Below are 21,424 nucleotides of genomic sequence, written 5' to 3'. Positions count from 1 at the left end.
TATGTAGGGAATAGAGTGCCATTTGGGACACAAACTCTTTTCCTGTTGTGGATTCAGAGCCCAATAAACACTTTGAACGATAAGTCTCAAATGTGACGAGAAGTCGGTGTCAAACCGGAAAGGGCTGGTTTAGATCACTCAGAGAAAGAGTGCGAGTTGTTAAGACATCAAAGGGCACAATCATACCTTTACCCATTGTACCTGGCTTTGTTCAATTACCCACTATTTCTACTTGAAGTACGCATCCTACAACTGCCAGATATAGGAAGGTTTTAGGCGGTTTTGACACATTAAAGGCAGCATGATGCCAGTGTGAAATGGAGAGAAACAACGGAAATGTGAAAGGCATTGTCGGAATATTATACTTTCAAACAGCTGAATGTGTGCATTGTTTTGCCTGAGAAACTGAACAGGAGTAACCTTTTTGAATAGCGTCCCAAATGGCGCCCTATTCAATTATAGTGCACTACTTTTGACCTAGGTCCATAGGGCTCTGGTCAAAAAAGTGCTCTACAGTGCCTTCAGAAAGTATTCATACTCCTTGACTTATTCCACATGTTGTTGTTACAGCCTGAAATCAAAATGGATGACATTTATTTTTTTCTCACCCATCTACACACAATAGCCCATAATGACAAAGTGAAAACATGTTTTTAGACATTTTCTCTAATTTATTTCAAATGAAATACAGAAAAATCTTGTGTGTGGATGCGTGAGAAAAACACATTTATTTAATAATACTTTTTTTGAAAGGGTGCCAATTGGGACACATCTTGGGATTCTAGTAAATACCCTTGAAACTATCCATGTTAACTTACATATTCTGAATATGTAAACAATGTCATTGTGAACAAACACTGTAAAGCTTCAAAACATTGTTCAAAGTATAATTTTGATCCCACTTTGTTGTTGTTTGAATCCCATATTGCCCCTTTAAAAACAAATACAGTGTATGTTCTAAATATATTTTTCCACAACGCTGATGTGAGTCGACTTAGACGTGGATCTACTACCCTCTGTCTTCCCCCTTGTCATACACATGCTATACCATTGGAAAGGTGGGCCATAGGTTCCTGAAAATGACTGCTTGGATACTCACTGCATTACGGTATCTCCATGTCTCCATGTAGTTGTCTTTATTTGGTTACTTCCCTCACACACCAATGATTGAGGGAGAAACTCGAGTGGTGGGGCAGTGGTTCGGGGAAGCAACCATTAATTTTTCTATAACGATTTACCAGAATAACAGATTACTTAACGGGGGCGGAGCATTGTCATGCCTTGTTGTCCAACTGCATCCCAAATGGCATCCTATTCTCTACATAGTGCACTACCCCGGGTCAAAAGTAGTTCACTATGTAGGGACTAGGGTGCCATTAAGGATGCAACCCATGGCGGAGGACCTTTCCTCTACTGATGTGAACTTTGAGGAGGATAGTCATAATTGACTGCCTCTGTAGCCAATGAGGTAGGTAACGATGGTCCTCTGTAGCTCAGTTGGTAGAGCATGGTGCTTGCAACACCAATATAGTGGGATTGATTCCCGGGACCATCCATACTTAAAATGTATGCACACATGACTGTAAGTTGCTTTGGATAAAAGTGTCTGCTAAATGTCATACAATGTATTATATTAATGAGGTCCTCATGTAGGATGACTCACATTGCTGTATCTTTCACATTTCCCGTCATCCCATTGAAGACTGGCGGACTCCACTCTCTGTTTATCAGTTAGCCCCTCGCCGCTGCCATCGTTCCTGAATATCTATCACTATTTAGGGAGGATGGGAAATTCCCTATTTTTCCGTAACTTCTGTCTTTCCTGTAACCTGGCTATCTCTTCGTTTACTGGACTCTCGATGTAAAGGGGAATTAAATGTATTTTCCAGAAATATTGATTCCACCACGTAATCTCAAACACACATCAAATGAGATTAGTGGACAGGAGGCAGGTCTGCTGATGACTGTGTGTGTCTGTTTGTGTGTGCGTCTGTGTGTGTGTGTGTGTGTGTGTGTGTGTGTGTGTGTGTGTGTGTGTGTGTGTGTGTGTGTGTGTGTACGTGCGTGTGTGCCTGAGTGCATGCAGGTGTGCGTGTGTGTCCTCTGAATCCCCTCAACAAAACACAAACACCCCATATAGGACAGTTGTAGGACTAACCCAGGACCGTTCTAGTCTTTTAACAGATGCTCTTACCCAGAGTGACTCCAGTACACACTACAATGACAAGGCTGACTGAACAGTAGCACACAAATGGGCAAGTGAATTTCTTTAAATATGTGAAATAGCTTTCATAGGAACGTGCTCTGTACCCCAGTGTGTGTGTGTGTGTGTGTGTGTGTGTGTGTGTGTGTGTGTGTGTGTGTGTGTGTTGAGTGAATGTGCATGCCTGCATACATGTGTGCGTGCATGCATATATGTGTGTATGTGTGTGTGAGTCAGCAGTGTGTATGTGTGGGTGTGTGTGTGTGTCTGTGTGTGTGTGTGTGTGTGTGTGTGTGTGTGTGTGTGTGTGTGTTTGTGTGTGTGTCTCTGTGTGTGTGTGTGTCAGCGGTGTGTGTGTGTGTGTCAGCAGTGTTTGTGTGTGTGTGTGTGTGTGTGCATCTCTGTGTGTGTGTGTCTCTGTGTGTGTGTCAGCAGTGTGATGTCAGGCTGTCTGAGTGTGTTAGCTAAGCTACCACTGTGTGTTACGTCACATTAATTACGCCCCACAGTCCCCTCACTCTCCATCCTTCCATCTGCCTCGGAGCCCCCACTCCGGCTGTTCTGGCACCCAATGCCCCCCCACCCCATGCCCCCTCCCCCCCACCTCACCCTCCCAACCCTGGCTTATATGGCCAGTGAGACTGGGCCCAGCTCCAGCATGCCATTACCTAGGTTGCGTCGCAAATGGCACCCTATTCCCTATATGGTGCACTACCTTTGGGCCCTGGTCAAAAGTAGTGCACTGTGTAGGGAATAGGGTGCCATTTAAAACACCTAGCGATGAGGCACGGCTGCCTTATTACACCACTGTGATTTATGATCCCAGCACCGCGTTCCAGCCTGCTGCATTAATAAACATCTCGCCATACTCATGATTCAACCTATAGATTTTTGAATCTGGGGCCTTAGCAAAACAAATTTAATCGGAAGGTCAATAAGCAGGTGTCTTTGCCAAAATGCTTCACCGGATCATTTTGTCGTGAGGGAGATACATTTTGATAAACATTATATAGGTTTTGTCAGTCAGTCCAGAAGGAGGGCTCTCCCTGCCTCCTCTCCTCCTCCTCAACTATCACGAGCAATTGTTGGTGACTTTCAGTGATAGTCTGCGGCGAGCCCGTCATGTAGACAACAACAGGGCTGTGTCCCAAATGTCACCTTATTCCTTACATAGAGCATTACTTTTGACTAGTTCATCCATATGAGCATTAGTGCAGCCCTATGGACCCTGGTCAAAATGAGTACACTATTTAGGGAATATGGTACCATTTGGGACGCAGGACAGCTTTGTTTACCACAGCGCTAGATACTGTACATCGAAAGTTGCCATGGCAACAACATGGAGAGGATGAGAGAAGGATGGATTCCTAGTGTGAGTGCTGTAAGTATAGCAGAGGAGAGATTCAACTGGCACATATAGCGACGTATCTCATCTCACTGTCTGCAGCGAGAAAACAAAAACAATTTGAGCTCCCACCAGAGAAAGTCTTCACTTCAGGCTTCACTCCTGTGTATTGGGGAGACATTTTGTCTCCTATTACTTTTGCAAAAAGGCGAGAACACATCAAGAAAAAAACGGATCGAGAGAGGAAAAGTGGAAAAGCAATGAGATGTCAACTAGTGTAAGCCCAGGGAACTGAGGCGAAGGCATCGTTTCTGGAAATAAGCTTGGTACGAGCATATCCGTGAAGGAGGAAGGGGGAAAGAGAGTGAAGCACAGACAGCAAAGAACATTCAAATAACATGCACTGGCTTTTGAATTGTGCATTGAAGGTGTTTATTGACGGCACATCGCCCCAGAGAAAAAACGTATCAAAACTCTCTCATCCATGTCTTTGGGATTAAGTAAGACATGCCAGAGATAACATTTGGAAAATAAAACTTGTTGGAAGTGAGAGTTGGTAACGATGCCATAGTTTCTCTCCAAAGCCGACTTGATTCTTGTCAAAGCTCTGCATACACCACAAACAAATGCAGACTAGGCATGCCATGATCAAACATGCCATGATCAAGTGCCGTGATCAAATGAGTGCACACACACACATGTGCACACTGCATTAAAGGACCACCTCACTGATAATCTCCAGTACCATACCAGTGTCGTAGAGATGAGTTGTTTTCACATGTAGACTGCCCACCATCTCGCTCTGTCTCTCTCCTCTTTCTGTGTTGCTCTCTCTCTATTTCCCTCCCTATTCACCCCCCCCCCCCTCCTCCTCCCTCCCTCCCTCCCGAAATCTGAGTAAACAACCATCGGCATAGCAGTCATTTCAACTGTCTCATCAAAGCCACAGAGACACAGGCCCGGGTTATTTGTGTTATTCCTCAAACACGGTCGGTGGCAAAGGCATCTGGAGGATTGGAGTCTGATTGTTGACAGGATGTGTCCCTATTCACATGACTGCCGGCGGTCGCTGCCTCTGTTTTTTATTTCTCAGCGTGTGAAGTTTGCCTCTAATTAACATAAGTAATTCAAGTTTCGTTTATGTTTCGACTACAATGAACTTTCTCCGAAAGATCACAGAATCAAACTTTCACTTTGCTCAATCCTTCTCTGACTCTCTCTCCTCCTATATCCTCCCCCTCTCTCTCTCCCCTCTCTCTCTCTCTCATCAGTCACTTTCTCTCCTCCTCTATCACCCCCCTCTCTCTCCCCCTCTCTCTCTCTCATCAGTCACTCTCTCTCCTCTCTTTCATTCCTTCCTTTTCCTTCCACTCTTTCATGAGCCGACTCGCTCGCCTGTCAGTTCATCTTTATCCTGTGTAGGGCCTTTTTTTTTGCCCGGGAGCTGGGGAAGAGATGTTCTCTCCCCTCTTTCTCCCCTCTCTCTCCTTTTCTCTCTCATTTTCTCTCTCTCTCTCTATCTCTGTCTCTCTCTCCTTCACAGGTGCGCAGCTGTGGAGGACATTTCCTCAACGTGCCGGTACAAAGTGTCCGTACTTGAGCGGTCTCCTCTCTCCCTTCCCCTCCCTTCCTGAGGACTGATCACAATTCATGGGGCGACGAGAAATGAGAGAGAGAGAGAGAGAGAGAGAGAGAGAGAGAGAGAGAGAGAGATGCTGTTCCATACATTTGAACTTATTTTAGCGCCCTAAAAACGTAATACTTCCAGGTCAACTGTAATATGAATACCATTGTAAAGCAGAATTTCTCCCCTTTCCAGCAAAGTCAATGACGAGACCTTCATGCTGCCCGTCTCTGCATGATTGAAGAAAGCAATGGCACATTGGTTTCTTTACCCTGTAAGCAGGGTTTTATTTCCCTGGCAGTGGCTCTAAATGCTAATGTTTTTGCATTTGTGGCACAAATCCCACTCATGTCATGGGACTGATATTAGCATTTTTCACGCCCCATGTCCAAATTATTCGAATATCTCAAATTGATTGTGAATCTCATTAAGTCATTTATAGATGATTTGAACATGATGCGTGAAAAATACTAATATCGAATGGGATTTGTGCCACAAATGCTAAATGGGATTTATGCCAAGAATACATTTGGAAACAGTGCCTGGGAAACTAAACCAAATCATGGATTGTTGTCATACCTTGTCCATAGACTGCGTACAAGGTAAGGAAAACAATGTCATTTTGTAATTTGGGTGAACTATCTCTTTAATATGAAATCTCTGTCAGAAGGCCTAAGTAACACTATCATAACAATGTTTAATTAATGATACAAACCATGTATTAGGTGAGCCAATTGGCTAGCTTTAAGCATTGTTTGTATCAAAACACTGTAAAGCCACCTGGCATAAGCTGACACAAGCTGTCATGACTGTTCTTGACAGTTATGCCAGTGTTATGTAGCCCTTATGTAGTTTTATGTAGCTCAAGGATTCCACTAAAGTGTAACCAGGCCTTACAGTATAGTACTTGGTCTACCAGTTTGACATTGACTGTATACGGTGCAATGTTTATCTGCTTACTCCTGTTGATGAGCATATTGAGCAGTGTCGGCTTAATAGATATATTTTAAAGTATTTTTGTGACCTTCCGTCTTCATCTCCACTGACCCATTCTGCGCCTTGAAAGCACAGTCACACCGTCTGCAGCATCAACACCCCCCCCCCCCCCCCCTTATCCCTCCCTACTTTGAGAAAGCAAAGCAAAGGCCCAAGTCATATTCATTTCTCTATTCCACTATATAGGGGACCTCGCGGGGAGTTGAAATGTTTTGAGAGAGTTTTGAGAGAGTCTCTACCCCCCTCCGCTCATTTGTCCACGTATCACAGCAGTATTTTCACTCCCTCTCCATCTCCTCATCAAATATTCAGGCTCTGCCAATAGTTTACCTCACTTTACCCCATGGTAATGTGGGAAAAGCTCCCTCCTGAAACATTAGACGCGGCTACTGCTAATAGGTGGCTCCTGCAGTGACCGTTTTGATAGCCATCACTTACTCCAGTTTACTTTGTTGTTTCACATGATGAAAAAAGACAAGCAAAAGTGGATTGACAGACATTTGCGTTATCATCTCCAACCCTCTCTAACTCTCAAAGACTTCCTCTTGAAGATTGACACGGTTCATGTGGTCAGAGCGCTGAGCATACTTGAAGTACCATGAGAAATGTTAGACTTCAGTGTCCATATTCATAGAGCGTATCAGAGTAGGAGTGCTGGTCTAGTATCAGTTTTGCCTTTTAGATCACAATGAATGAATGAAAACATGGACTGCGGCGACCTGATCCTAGATCTGTACTCCTACCATGAGACGATTTGTGAATTCGGGCCCAGACCTCATTGCGTGAATTTTCTGTCAACCTGACACGTCACCATTTTCAGCTCTTTGATTCAGTGATAACCCGGCGACACACATAATTGTTGCTGGATATAGCCAGATGCCAATGGCATGATTCAACTGAGCAGGAACCAAAAGGACAACAAAAAAAGGTTTTGATCCAATGGCAGGAAACATAGAGACACGCTGACTCACAAAGTGTTTCTGAAAACCTTTAATACGCTGTGAAGTGAGCTGCAGTGACTAAAGCCCTCTTCCCATACTCCCGGTTCTCTTTGGGAGCCTAAGAGTCATAGATTCCCACTGCCGAAACTGCCCTGGGAGAGAGGGGCACATGAAGGCTTTAATGATTGGTGCCCGCCCATGGGGCCAACCCAGAGACCGGGCATACACACGCAGACACGCAGACACGCAGGCACGCAGGCACACATGCACACACACACACACACACACACACACACACACACACACACACAAACACACACACACACACACACTCTCGCTCTCTCTTTCTCTCTCTCTCTCTCTCTCTCTCTCTCTCTCTGTTTCTCTCTTGGCAGGCAAATGCCACTTTGATAAAGGTCACCTCTGGAAACAAGATCAGCATATTATGGGATTCAGTACTATTTATTCCTTATTTCTGTTGTTTTTATCTTCCTTCTTCCTTCGCCTTGTGGGGTTTTTGAAAACATCAGAGAAGAGAGCGTGTCGCTGACGCACGGACTGTGCAACGCCTAGGGCTCGTCCAATTGAATTCAGATAATTTCAAAAACAGAGAAAAGGCACGGACTGTTCATGTTTGGCATACAATTAAAACTCATTAAAGCTCATTAATAGTGCTGTCATGGGACTTACAATGGTCAAATGGAAGTACAGATAATACAATGATTTTGAAGTGGATGCGTAGTTACATTAGAGTGGGAGGCATGCCAGTAGGGACCACAGACCGAAACGTTGCCCTTAAGTGTTTGGATTGGATTTGACCTTACTTTTCTTTGACATTGTGTTCAAAGGGCCCTCCTTATTAAGGGCCACTTGCACTTGATTGTACACAACATTGAATCAAGTCAGACTTTTGCCAAGTATTATTTTAGAACTCTCTCTTACCTGTAACCTTTCACTGGCTCCACTCTCCATTCATAACCTCAGAGATAGTAGTATTAACTTGGACCATCTATTACTTTTGTGAGGATGGCTCAGCGCTGTACAATGCAATACTCAGCGAGTGGGCTCAGCAGCACTGCATTGGCTTGGGCTATCATCCGCTGCTTCAGTGGAGCTAAAATGGGCATAAGCTGTATTAAAGCAGAGGTCTGTGGAGTGTAATGGAGAGACGTTGAGAGAGAGAGGGCGAGAGAGCGAGATAGTTACCTCTGAGGGCCCAGCCAGTGTCTCCTGAAGCAGAGAGAGATTACAGGTGTGTTGTCTTCACAAAGAACCACATCATTTTTAAGAGCCAGTCAGTCATACATAGGATCCTGCCATTCTTCCTCCGCTCTGTCACCAAACACATTGCTTGGTGAGTAAAATACCAAAAGAAAATCTGGATGCAAACCTCTCACCTTGGTTTGGTTGCAGCCTGGATTGGAACAAACACTTTTCTCCCCTTCATTATGCTTGGCTCTTTATTCCTTAGCAGGAATTTTATTAATTCAGTTCATTCTCATTATTGGGTGACATTTACCATTTGCGTGATTACAGCAGACTTAATCCAGGGGTTGTCGTGGCGGCGATTCTCTCTTAATTAATTGAACGCTTCCCACGTAACAAAGGAAACGCCTGATTGAACGGCCAAGAGGATCAGCTGCTCTGCCGCTCTGTTTTGATGGGGATGGTGATGGTGACATTGGTGCGTCACACTATCAACTACGGAGAATAAACAAAATATTACTTTGTTCGCAGAAGTTCAGATTCCATGACAACCAACTCCACCATTGGTGCCATCGTGAGACAGTAAGCATATAGTGACCCGGAGCGAGCCATGCACCCTTCATTAGCGTAATCAATCAGATAGGGAGGACAATGTGACTAACCCCCTCCCGTTGGGTGGTGGAGGCCCATGGCCAGTTTTGTCACTGGGCATCACACTCATTGTCCAACCAGCCCCATGCAATGCGTGGGTGGGTGTGTTTGGACCTGGAGGGCCAAGCATTCAGAGAGTGGACGAGTCAAGCTTTTGTCAAGATTTTCTCCCAAGTACCCCTTGGGAAAAGCTTGAAGGCTCTCCCTGAAGCATTAGCGTACCCATGTTGTGGTCATTGTCTAACCAGCCCCTATTCGTGGGTGAATGAGAACCTGGAGGGCGAAGCAATGGAAGGGTCAAGTTTTGCTACATTTTGTCCAAGTACCAGTGGGGAACTGCTCCAGGGCTCCCATAAATGTCAGAGTGTTCAGTGTTTTGGTGAGCACATGTGACATAGGCCTAGATGACATTCTCAATGGCCCAAAGTGGGGTCGAAGTAGGACCCAGCCAATGGTCTGAGGTGACCATAGCACTGCCCACTGATCTCATGGACAGTGGCGAGGGGGGAAAGACGAGACTAGGGCTGACATACTTACATACTATCTTAGGCCATATGGGATAATTTACCTTTGCAAAAGCACCAATGTCCTTGTTTACCTTTTCTGTCTTTTATTCAACGTTTTACAACGCAATTTCTTGACCTCCTGGTTACCTCTTACTTCTCAAAGGTTTTTGGCCATCACCTTCCCAGAACCTCATATCTTTCAATAGCTATGGGTAGGGATCCTTTGAAAAAGAGATGACTATCTCAATGGGTCTCACCTGGTTAAATAGACTAAATGATTAACCGTCTGACCTTCACCTTGGTCCATTTCTAAACAGGAAATGTATCACTGTCACTGGGGACATACTCTCATTGAGTCAGACAACATTCAACTCTTCATTTCTGCCTTGTAGCATTACTCCATGTGACCAGCACCATATAGAGGTTAGGTTCTGACAGTTTGTTCCAACCTGTTGCTTCAGTCTTTTGTTTTCTTACTCCATCCTTTGATAAGGCTTAAACGTCTCATGGGAAACTATTCCTAAGGAATTTATATCACAATATCCAACCAGAGAACATAAGTGACAAAAGTTAATCAAATCAAATGTTATTTGTCACATGCTTCGTAAACAACAGTTGTAGACTAACTTACTTACTTACGGGTCCTTTTCCAACAATGCAGAGTTAAAGATAAAACATTATAATAGAAATAGTGACATGAGGAGTGAATACACAGTGGATACCGAATAACAATAACAAGTAAAAAATAACATGGCTATATACAGGGAGTACCAGTACCGAGTCGATGTGCAGGAGTACAAGGGAATTGAGGTAGCTATGTACTGTACATATAGGTAGGGGTAAAGTGAATAGGCAACATGATACATAACATACTGAGCTGTAGTATGTGGAGCAGTAGCAGCAGTGTACTGTATGTGGTGAGTGTGTGCGTGTGTGTGTGTGTGTGTGTGTGAGTGCATGTGTGGCTTGAGTATGCATGGGTGCACATGTTATGTGTGTGTGGGTGTATGTAGTGTGTGTGTGTGTGTACAGTGGGGGAAAAAAGTATTTAGTCAGCCACCAATTGTGCAAGTTCTCCCACTTAAAAAGATGAGAGAGGCCTGTAATTTTCATCATAGGTACACGTCAACTATGACAGACAAAATTAGGGGAAAAAATCCAGAAAATCACATTGTAGGATTTTTTATGAATTTATTTGCAAATTATGGTGGAAAATAAGTATTTGGTCAATAACAAAAGTTTCTCAATACTTTGTTATATACCCTTTGTTGGCAATGACACAGGTCAAACAAGTCTTCACAAGGTTTTCACACACTGTTGCTGGTATTTTGGCCCATTCCTCCATGCAGATCTCCTCTAGAGCAGTGATGTTTTGGGGCTGTCGCTGGGCAACACGGACTTTCAACTCCCTCCAAATATTTTCTATGGGGTTGAGATCTAGAGACTGGCTAGGCCACTCCAGGACCTTGAAATGCTTCTTACGAAGCCACTCCTTCGTTGCCCGGGCAGTGTGTTTGGGATCATTGTCATGCTGAAAGACCCAGCCACATTTCATATTCAATGCCCTTGCTGATGGTTTTCACTCAAAATCTCACGATACATGGCCCCATTCATTCTTTCCTTTACACGGATCAGTCGTCCTGGTCCCTTTGCAGAAAAACAGCCCCAAAGCATGATGTTTCCACCCCCATGCTTCACAGTAGGTATGGTGTTCTTTGGATGCAACTCAGCATTCTTTGTCACCCAAATAGTTTTTACCAAAAAGTTATATTTTGGTTTCATCTGACCATATGACATTCTCCCAATCCTCTTCTGGATCATCCAAATGCACTCTAGCAAACTTCAGACGGGCCTGGACATGTACTGGCTTAAGCAGGGGGACACGTCTGCACTGCAGGATTTGAGTCCCTGGCGGCGTAGTGTGTTACTGTTGGTGGGCTTTGTTACTTTGGTCCCAGCTCTCTGCAGGTCATTCACTAGGTCCCCCCGTGTGGTTCTGGGATTTTTGCTCACCGTTCTTGTGATCAATTTGACCCCAAGGGGTGAGATCTTGCGTGGAGCCCCAGATCGAGGGAGATTGTCAGTGGTCTTGTATGTCTTCCATTTCCTAATAATTGCTCCCACAGTTGATTTCTCCAAACCAAGCTGCTTACCTATTGCAGATTCAGTCTTCCCAGCCTGGTGCAGGTCTACAATTGTGTTTCTGGTGTCCTTTGACATCTCTTTGGTCTTGGCCATAGTGGAGTTTGGAGTGTGACTGTTTGAGGTTGTGGACATGTGTCTTTTATACTGATAACAAGTTCAAACAGGTGTCATTAATACAGGTAACGAGTGGAGGACAGAGGAGCCTCTTAAAGAAGAAGTTACAGGTCTGTGAGAGCCAGACATATTGCTTGTTTGTAGGTGACCAAATACTTATTGTCCACCATAATTTGCAAATAAATTCATTAAAAATCCTACAATGTGATTTTCTGGAAAAGTTTTTCTCAATTTGTCTGTCATAGTTGATGTATACCTATGATGAACATTACAGGCCTCTCTCATCTTTTTAAGTGGGAGAACTTGCACAATTGGTGGCTGACTAAATACTTTTTTCCCCACTGTATGTGTGTGTGTTGGGTTGTCAGTTGAAGTATGTGTGAGTGTGTGGGTAGAGTTCAGTGTGTGTGCATAGAGTCAGTGCAAGAAAGTTAGTTCAAAAAAGGGTCAATGCAGGTAGTTCGGGTAACCATTTCATTAGTTATTTAGAGGTGTTATGGCTTGGCGGTAGAAGCTGTTCAAGGTCCAGTTGGTTCCAGACTTGGTGCAATTGTACCGCTTGCAGTGCGGTAGCAGAGAGAACAGTCTACGGCTTGGGTGGCTGGAATCTTTGAAAATGTTTTGGCCTTCCTCTGACACCGCCTGGTATAGAAGTCTTCCATGGCAGGGAGCTCGGCCCTAGTGATGTACTGGGCTGTACTCACCACACTATGTAGTGCCTTGCGGTCGGGTGCCTTGCAGTTGCCGTACCACGTGTTGATGCAGCCAGTCAAGATGCTCTCAATGGTGCAGCTGTATAACTTTTTGAGGATCTGAGGGACCATGCCAAATCCTTTCATCCTCCTGAGGGGGAAGAGGCCCTTGTGCCCTCTTCACAACTGTGGGTGTGTGTGGACCATGTTTATTTCTTAGTGATGTGGACACCGAGGAACTTGAAGCTCTCGACCCACTCCACTACAGCCCCATCGTTGTGGATGGGGGCGTGTTCACCCCTCTGTTTCCTGTAGTCCACGATCAGCTCTTTTGTTTTGCTGACATTGAGGGAGAGGTTGATGAAAGCTGTGGACGAGGACTAAATTGACACTAGAGAGGTGCAAGGAGAATGGATTCAACCGTCACCAATTATTGTTAAAGGGCCCTGGGCCTTTGTCAAAACTGGATGCTGCAACCCCCCTGCCCCTCTCTCTCCCTACCATTCCCTCCTTTCCCTACTCAGAGCAATCACAACAAACTGACACCCTGCTCGGAATAACAACAAAGTTTATTCCTTAGGGGAAATCTCTCCTCTACTGTTTTATCATCCATCTTGTAAAGAACATATCATCTTCAGCTGTTCTCCCCCCCCCCCCCCAAGAGACTTTTCTTCAGAGATGTGAGATCCCCTCCAGCGTATTGTGGCTTTGCTGCATTCCCTTTTGTCTTCTTAAATCAATGAGTCCCAGTCTCCATTGTCCCATCTAATCTCCTGTGCCTACATCTCTTTGCCAAAGAGCAATGCCGGCTGCTTTTTATTCATTTCCTTTACCGTTCTTGGAAGCATATGTCACTTTGAGCCTTACTATAGGTACACTCTTAGAAAAAAAGGTTCCATGTAGAACCCTTTCCCCAGAGGGTTCAACATGGAACCCAAAATAGTTCCACCTGGAACCAAAAAGGGTTCTATCTGGAACCAGAAATGGTTATCCTATGGGGACAGCCGAATAACCCCTTTGAAATCATTTTTCTAAGTGTACTTTACTGGACGTGTTGCAGAATGCACGCTATCCACGTCCGCCACCAATTAGTATGCAATTGCAAATTAGAAAAAAATTAATAAATATATATATATATATATATATATATATATATATATATATATATATATACATATACTGTATATTGTCAGCTGACATGTATCAATATTTGAATGTCTATGTTATATATCCTCAATTATATTCTCTATTCAAATATATTTAGATTTAGCCAAGGATAGGGAGGTATAGATACATATATTACCCCATCTCCTCTTGTGCATCTCGACTAGATACAGTGAGGGAAAAAAAGTATTTGATCCCCTGCTGATATTGTACGTTTGCCCACTGACAAAGATATTATCAGTCTATAATTTTAATGGTAGGTTTATTTGAACAGTGAGAGACATAATAACAAAAACAAAATCCAGAAAAACGCATGTCAAAAATGTTATGAATTGATTTGCATTTTAATGAGGGAAATAAGTATTTGACACCTCTGCAAAACATGACTTAGTACTTGGTGGCAAAACCCTTGTTGGCAATCACAGAGGTCAGACGTTTCTTGTAGTTGGCCACCAGGTTTGCACACATCTCAGGTGGGATTTTGTCCCACTCCTCTTTGCAGATCTTCTCCAAGTCATTACGTTTTTGAGGCTGACGTTTGGCAACTCGAACCTTCAGCTCCCTCCACATATTTTCTATGGGATTAAGGTCTGGAGACTGGCTAGGCCACTCCAGGACCTTAATGTGCTTCTTCTTGAGCCACTCCTTTGTTGCCTTAGCCGTGTGTTTTGGGTCATTGTCATGCTGGAATACCCATCCACGACCCATTTTCAATGCCCTGGCTGAGGGAAGGAGGTTCTCACCCAAGTTTTGACGGTACATGGCCCCGTCCATCGTCCCTTTGATGCGGTGAAGTTGTCCTGTCCCCTTAGCAGAAAAACACCCCCAAAGCATAATGTTTCCACCTCCATGTTTGACGGTGGGGATGGTGTTCTTGGGATCATAGGCAGCATTCCTCCTCCTCCAAACACAGCAAGTTTTTGGTCTCATCTGACCACAATACTTTCACCCAGTTCTCCTTTGAATCATTCAGATGTTCATTGGCAAACTTCAGCCTGTATATGTGCTTTCTTGAGCAGGGGGACCTTGCGGGCGCTGCATGATTTCAGTCCTTCACGGCGTAGTGTGTTACCAATTGTTTTCTTGGTGACTATGGTCCCAGCTGCCTTGATATCATTGACAAGATCCTCCCGTGTAGTTCTGGGCTGATTCCTCACCATTCTCATGATCCTTGCAACTCCACGAGGTGAGATCTTGCATGGAGCCCCAGGCCGAGGGAGATTGACAGTTCTTTTGTGTTTCTTCCATTTGCGAATAATTGCACCAACTGTTGTCACCTTCTCACCAAGCTGCTTGGCGATGGTCTTGTAGCCCATTCCAGCCTTGTGTAGGTCTACAATCTTGTCCCTGACATCCTTGGAGAGCTCTTTGGTCTTGGCCATGGTGGAGAGTTTTGAATCTGATTGATTGGTAGCTTCTGTGGACAGGTGTCTTTTATACAGGTAACAAACTGAGATTAGGAGCACTCCCTTTAAGAGTGTGCTCCTAATCTCAGCTCAGCTCATACTTATTTCCCTCATTCAAATGCACATCAATTTATAACATTTTTTACATGCATTTGTTGTTATTCTGTGTCTCACTGTTCAAATAAACCTACCATTAAAATTATAGACTGATCATGTCTTTGTCAGTGGGCAAACGTACAAAATCAGCAGTGGATCAAATACTTTTTTCCCTCACTGTATTACCAGCCAACTGTTACAAAGAGCCGATAAGAGACAACTTGAGTAATGTTATTGTTTCTGGTTGGCAGGAGCGAAAGGGCCCCTACTTTCCACCTGAATCTGTAATCTGCAGCTAAACAGCATTATTCACTAACACATCTACCGGCAAAGTAGTAATTGTCCAAGTGACTTATCTCGAGAGAGCGAATGAAAAAAGAGAGAGACAAAACATAAACAACAATCAAGAAGACAAACATACTGACAATCCTGGGAGGAAATCACAGATGAACTTGCAATTTCTGCCACGGCACTCCGCAGTCTTTTTCTGTGGCTCCCTAAAAATAGCAGCTAGGCCGCTATTGGAAAGATTGGGCTGTGTCTATGGCTGGGGGAGTGTGTGTGGGACTCTATGTGTTGTGCTTGTGTGTGTATGGTTAATGTGTGTGTGCATGCACACGTGTGTGTGTGTGTTTGTGTGTATAATGGTTGTGCGTGCCTGTGTGTATTCATTGTGCATTTGTCTGTGTGTGTGTGTGTGTGTGTGTGCGTGTGTGTGTGTGTGTGTGTGTGTGTGTGTGTGTGTTTGTGTGTGTGTGTGTGTGTGTGTGTGTGTGTGTGTGTGTGTGTGTGTGTGTGTGTGTGTGTGTGTGTGTGTGTGTGTGTGTGTGTGTGTGTGTGTGTGTGTGTGTGTGTGTGTGTGTGTGTGTGTGTGTGTGTGTGTGTGTGTGTGTGTGTGTAGCGGCAGTAAAGCACAGCACAGAAGCCCTGGATGAGTCAGCAAAAGGAGCACACTGTTCTCTCCCAGTCTAAATGATGTATGACATGGTCGTCCGTGGGTGGGATGGAAGGCAGGGGGCAATTACATTACACCTTGGTAAAGAGAGAGAGAAGGAGAGAAAGGGAAAATAAAATGTGAGAAAAGAGGAGATGGTGAAATAAGCAACAGGTCCAGGCTCTGCGTGGGCGAGACACACACGCACACACAAACACACACACACACACCTCTCAACATGTAGCTAGTGCTTGGGGCAGTGGTCTCTGTGGCATGGCATTTTTTGTCCCAGCGTGGAGGTGATTGCAGCTCTGAATACACAAGCCCTGTTGTGACTCAGTGTAAAGAGGTTGACAAGTCCTGACACTCAGTGTGGCTGTGGGCTCTGGTCAAAAGTGGTGCACTATGTAGGGGAAAACGTGCCATTTAGGACACACACACTGAGCAAAGAAGTTGACAAGTTTCCTCCTAGCTTTGCTTTTCCATTTGTGTCTAGCCATTTCTCCTTGGTTGTTTGTGAAGGCTATGATAGGCTATGATATGTCCTCCAGGTTATTTGTTTTGTTGTTGGCTTTAGGTACCGACCAGAATTCGTTCTTTCTTTGCCATGTCAATAGCCAGCAAATGGTCATATGATGATAGTGTACTTCAGTTCCCGGAATACTTCAGATGAACATAGACATAGTCACAGTATAAAAGTTGAGCCTGCAATATCTGAGTGCACATAACATTATTTATACCTGGCCAGTGTAACTCAGACAGCTTTTTTTGTCTTTTACCTGGTCTGTTGAAGTTGAAACACCCCTGTGAAGACAGCAATTGGACATATCCCAATTGGAAGGTAGCTACTGTAGGTATTTATTTCTGCCACATGGTCTTAAAGGGATACTTCGGGATTTTGGCAATGGTAATTAGAGGTAGTTTCGCGAGCCAATGCTGACTAGTATTAGCGTTAACGCTAGTTAGCATTGGCTTGTGAAACTACCTTTAACTTCCTTCATATTGGGTACAGAGACATAAAAATGGTATCCACAAGTTAATCTGACTCTGGGGAAGTAGATAAAGGGCCTCATTGCCAAATCCTAAAGTATCTCTTTAAACTAGACCACAAACTGCTATACAGACTTAAACTGATAAAATGAGTCCCTTGGGGAATCAGGCGCTCAGTATTTGTGTTCCGGAGGCGCCAACCAGTGAATGTGAATGTAGGCCAGTGCTTGTATAGGAGGCAGGGTAGTATTAGTGGTACCTGAGAGAGAGTGTCATTAATAATATGACCAGAGCCACTACCGTCCTGCTGTCTCACAAGTCCTTTCTCTCTCCCCTCTTTTTCTCTATCTCTGACCCTCTTTCTCTCTCTCTTCTCCTCACCCTCTCTCTATTTCTCTCATTTTCTCTCTATCTTTATCTGTCTCTTCCCCTTGCTGTGGCTGAATTCGTCCCATATTATCTCTCTCTCTCGCTTTCAATTCAATTCAATTTAAGGGCTTTATTGGCATGGTAAACATATGTTAACATTGCCAAAGCAAGTGAAATAGATAGTAAACAAATGTGAAATAAACAATAAATATTAACAGTAAACATTACACTCAGAAGTTCCAAAAGAATAAAGACATTTCAAATGTCATATTATGTCTATATACAGTGTTGTAACAATGTGCAAATAGTTAAATAACAAATGGGAAAATAAATCAACATAAATATGGGTTGCATTTACAATGGTGTTTGTTCTTCACTGGTTGGCCTTCTCTCTCTCTCTCTCTCTCTCTCTCTCTCTCTCTCTCTCTCTCTCTCTCTCTCTCTCTCTCTCTCTCTCTCTCTCTCTCTCTCTCTCTCTCTCTCTCTCTCTCTCTCTCTCTCTCTCTCTCTCTCTCTCTCTCTCTCTCTCTCTCTCTCTCTCTCTCTCTCTCTCTCTCTCTCTCTCTCTCTCTCTCCCTGCCTGTGTAAAGTAGATTATGTGTAACAATGTCACAGGCCCCACCATTATCCTCCATCCCATCTTTATTATGCAGGATTAGAGGCATGAGTGGAGCCTGAACGTAGCTCACTGTCCAGGCTCTGAACGCAACTCATTGTTACCATTCACTGATTTGCTACTACCACCCCAAAAACATACATTTTAGTTTTGTTATGTATGCTTTTTGGGGGATGTTTTTTGGTTCACATTTTTTGGTTTATTTACAAATCAGATCAATCCAATGTTATGTAGCTTAGCTCATGGGCAGCGGGCTGCGACGGCGTCCTCTGTTGAACCCTGAAGGCGAGCAGGGAGAGCGAGCTACTTCAACCTGAATCACTTCTGTAAATATTCTGCGTCCATTAATAAATCGGGGATATGTAAAAAAAGAAAAAAGAAAAAAAAGAAAAACAGTGTCACCCCAAGCAACGGTATCAGAGCGGTTCCACGTCATGCAACGCTGAAACGTAATAAAGACATTACGTCTCTGACTGCAGACAGTTTAATCCTGCCTCTAGCGCTACTGTTGCTTGGGCATTCCCATTGTTCCCTCCATCTCCCACACTGAAGAAAACGAGATAAGGCAAACTTTAATTAATGCCTGTATTACCGGAATGCATGCCATCGCTTTTTCGCGCGGCTAGCATGTTTGTTCGATACAAACAATATAAACACAACCATCTAGCCCCATTCTTAAGGCTCGCTGTCTTGGTAATGTCCTCCCAAAGCCAATGGATTGTGCTTACCAAGCCTGCGAAGCCGGAGACTCTTAATAAGAAACAAGATGAGATGACATTAAGGCAGAGAAAACAGTGATAATGATGGAGCATTATGGGCAGGATGGAGATGGATATGACTCTATGACTCTCGACCCGCCATGTCTAATACCATCTGTGTTGTTGCTCTCGTTCTCGCACACACAGAGCAGTGGCCTGGAATGGGTGTCCCACTCAGAGGGCTGGGTTGTCACTTCAGGGTTTCAGACAAAGCCATCAGCTCGATGTCTCTCTGTCTGTGTGCGTGTGGAAGTCGCTCCGGATAAGAGTCTGCTAAATGGCTAAAACGTTAATTATAAATGTGTGTGTGTGTGCTCTGTGTCTCCCGTCAATGTGATAGCACCCTGCTGTCCTTTAGGATAGGCTTCACTTGCTAGACTAGACATTGTGGCTAAACCGCTTTGTGGAAAATAGATGCCGTCTAGCTGCGACAGAAACAAATTAGCAGTTGAAGACAGTAGTCATTGAATGGCGCTGTATTTTGCATTCAATTAGGCCCGACTGGAACTGTTTTCAACCATAATGTGCAGTACAACCGACATAAACACACACACACACACACACACACACACACACACACACACACACACACACACGCACACACACACACACACACACACACACACACACACACACACCTAAGGGATTTAGGGCCCGGCCCGGGTGTAACTCTTAGGTGCTTCTTTACTAATAAACACTGCCTACCCGGCGTTACTTCTCCCTCTTAAAAACCCCACCGCGCCACAAACTGCTGTCGAAGGGATATTGAAATTGTATGGCCGTAAAACGTAATACCTTCGCCATCAATATGGAAATTTTTGTTCTTACCTGCTGTACAGATCATAAAAAAGTATATTTTGCGGCTACTTCCAATAATAAAAGCTGGGGGCTTCGCCTCATGGCCCCTGTGTCTCTTCACTCTTCACTCTGTGCTTAAAGGCTCCATAAAGCGGTACGGGTCTGGTACTAGGACCCTGAAGCTTGAAGGTGACCTTTCCTCCACTCAGCCTCTGGCTCTACCACCTAGCGCTGACAGATTGCACTGAGCCGTCTGCTACCACGGTCCTCACTGCCAAATGTGTTCGCTAGCTCTTTGTTAGGCATTGGTACACTCGTTTTCTGTTCAACTCCCTACCTCTAACTACCTCCTGCTGTTGTGGCACTGAGATATCTCTCTCTCTCTCTCTGTCTCTCTCTCTCTCTCTCTCTCTCTCTCTGTCTCTCATTATTTTAATCTTTCTTTCTTTCTTTCTTTCTTTCTTTCTTTCTTTCTTTCTTTCTTTCTTTCTTTCTTTCTTTCTTTCTTTCTTTCTTTCTTTCTTTCTTTCTTTCTTTCTTTATTTTTTCTCTCTCTCTCCCTGAGAGAGAGTGTCATTAAGCCTTTGTTACCAATAATATATTTCAGGGACAACCTATTCCAAACAAACAGCTACGATAAATGTGTTATGTAACTTGTGGGTGACAGCAGAAACATATCTTAACCTGACCTCCCTCTCTCTCTCTCTCTCTCTCTCTCTCTCTCTCTCTCTCTCTCTCTCTCTCTCTCTCTCTCTCTCTCTCTCTCTCTCTCTCTCTCTCTCTCTCTCTCTCTCTCTCTCTCTCTCTCTCTCAGACCTTGGTTAATTAGATAAAGGAGTGACATGCTCCACTCTGAATAGTATACAGTCTCTTTGGGTACAAAGTTCAAAAGTGCAACATCATTCAAAAGTTGACTCTTGGTTAATAAGATAAAGGAGTGACATGCTCCACTCTGTTGGTTAGCCTGTTTCTGACCTCCCTCTCTCCTTTCCTCCCAATCAGAACAAGATCATCCTGGACCCGCTGACGTTCAGCGAGGCGCGTTTCCGCCCCTCCCTGGAGGAGCGCCTGGAGAGCATCATCAGCGGCGCCGCACTCATGGCCGACTCGTCCTGCACCCGCGACGACCGCCGCGAGCGCATCGTGGCTGAGTGCAATGCCGTCCGGCAGGCCCTGCAAGACCTGCTGAGCGAGTACATGAACAATGTGAGTACCCCTCGAAGAGGATTTTGGCTTTACCTCATAGAAACACACAAACATACACAAGCACATGTGCATGTATACACACACACACACACACACACACACACACACACACACACACACACCCCTGTCCAGACACACCTTTCCTCAGATACACATGCTGCTACTGTTTGTACCGCTCATTCCTTCTATGTCTTGTTTAAATATTCGCTGCAACCACACACACACACACACACACACACACACACACACACACACACACACACACACACACACACACACACACACACACACACGCCACAGCTCCACTCCACACATTGCCCCATCTATTCTTCTTTCAGCTCCAGACAATTCCCCACTCTCCCTTTTACCACTAACTTGCACACTTGTCTAGTTTTACTCTGTTGAAATCCATCCTCCTCTATTCTACAGTGTGATAGTGGACTGTAATTTGAAGTGCACAGCATGACATGGGAGATAAGAATGCCATTTTGTCTCCCAGTGGCATTCCTCACACATAAAATGGCATTCCTCACTATAAATCTCCTCAGTTACCAACCCCCTGGTTGGGCCGTTAGATAACCCCCTAATGGCCTTGACTCTGTAGGTGAGTTATGCAGTGAAGGAAGACTGGCTGCATCCACATTGCATTCATGTGTTTCACTCA

General features: G+C 44.4%; 1 protein-coding gene across 1 annotated transcript in view; it reads left to right on the top strand.

Moving 5' to 3' along the window:
* LOC311119423 (catenin alpha-2-like) overlaps positions 1–20,760 on the top strand; it is a gene marked incomplete at both ends in the record, with an annotated part of 73,027 nt that extends 52,267 nt beyond the window's left edge. The window contains one exon of the mRNA XM_084194118.1: positions 20,557–20,760. Within this exon, the coding sequence (XP_084050244.1) occupies positions 20,557–20,760 (204 nt within the window). The remainder of the gene's footprint in view (positions 1–20,556) is intronic.
* Between the last annotated feature and the right edge of the window lie 664 nt (positions 20,761–21,424).

This window comes from Coregonus lavaretus (assembly GCF_964263955.1).
Source record: "Coregonus lavaretus genome assembly, contig: HAP1_SCAFFOLD_1364, whole genome shotgun sequence".
NCBI classification, from domain to species: Eukaryota; Metazoa; Chordata; class Actinopteri; order Salmoniformes; family Salmonidae; genus Coregonus; species Coregonus lavaretus.
This window is presented reverse-complemented; position numbering and strand designations above follow the sequence as displayed.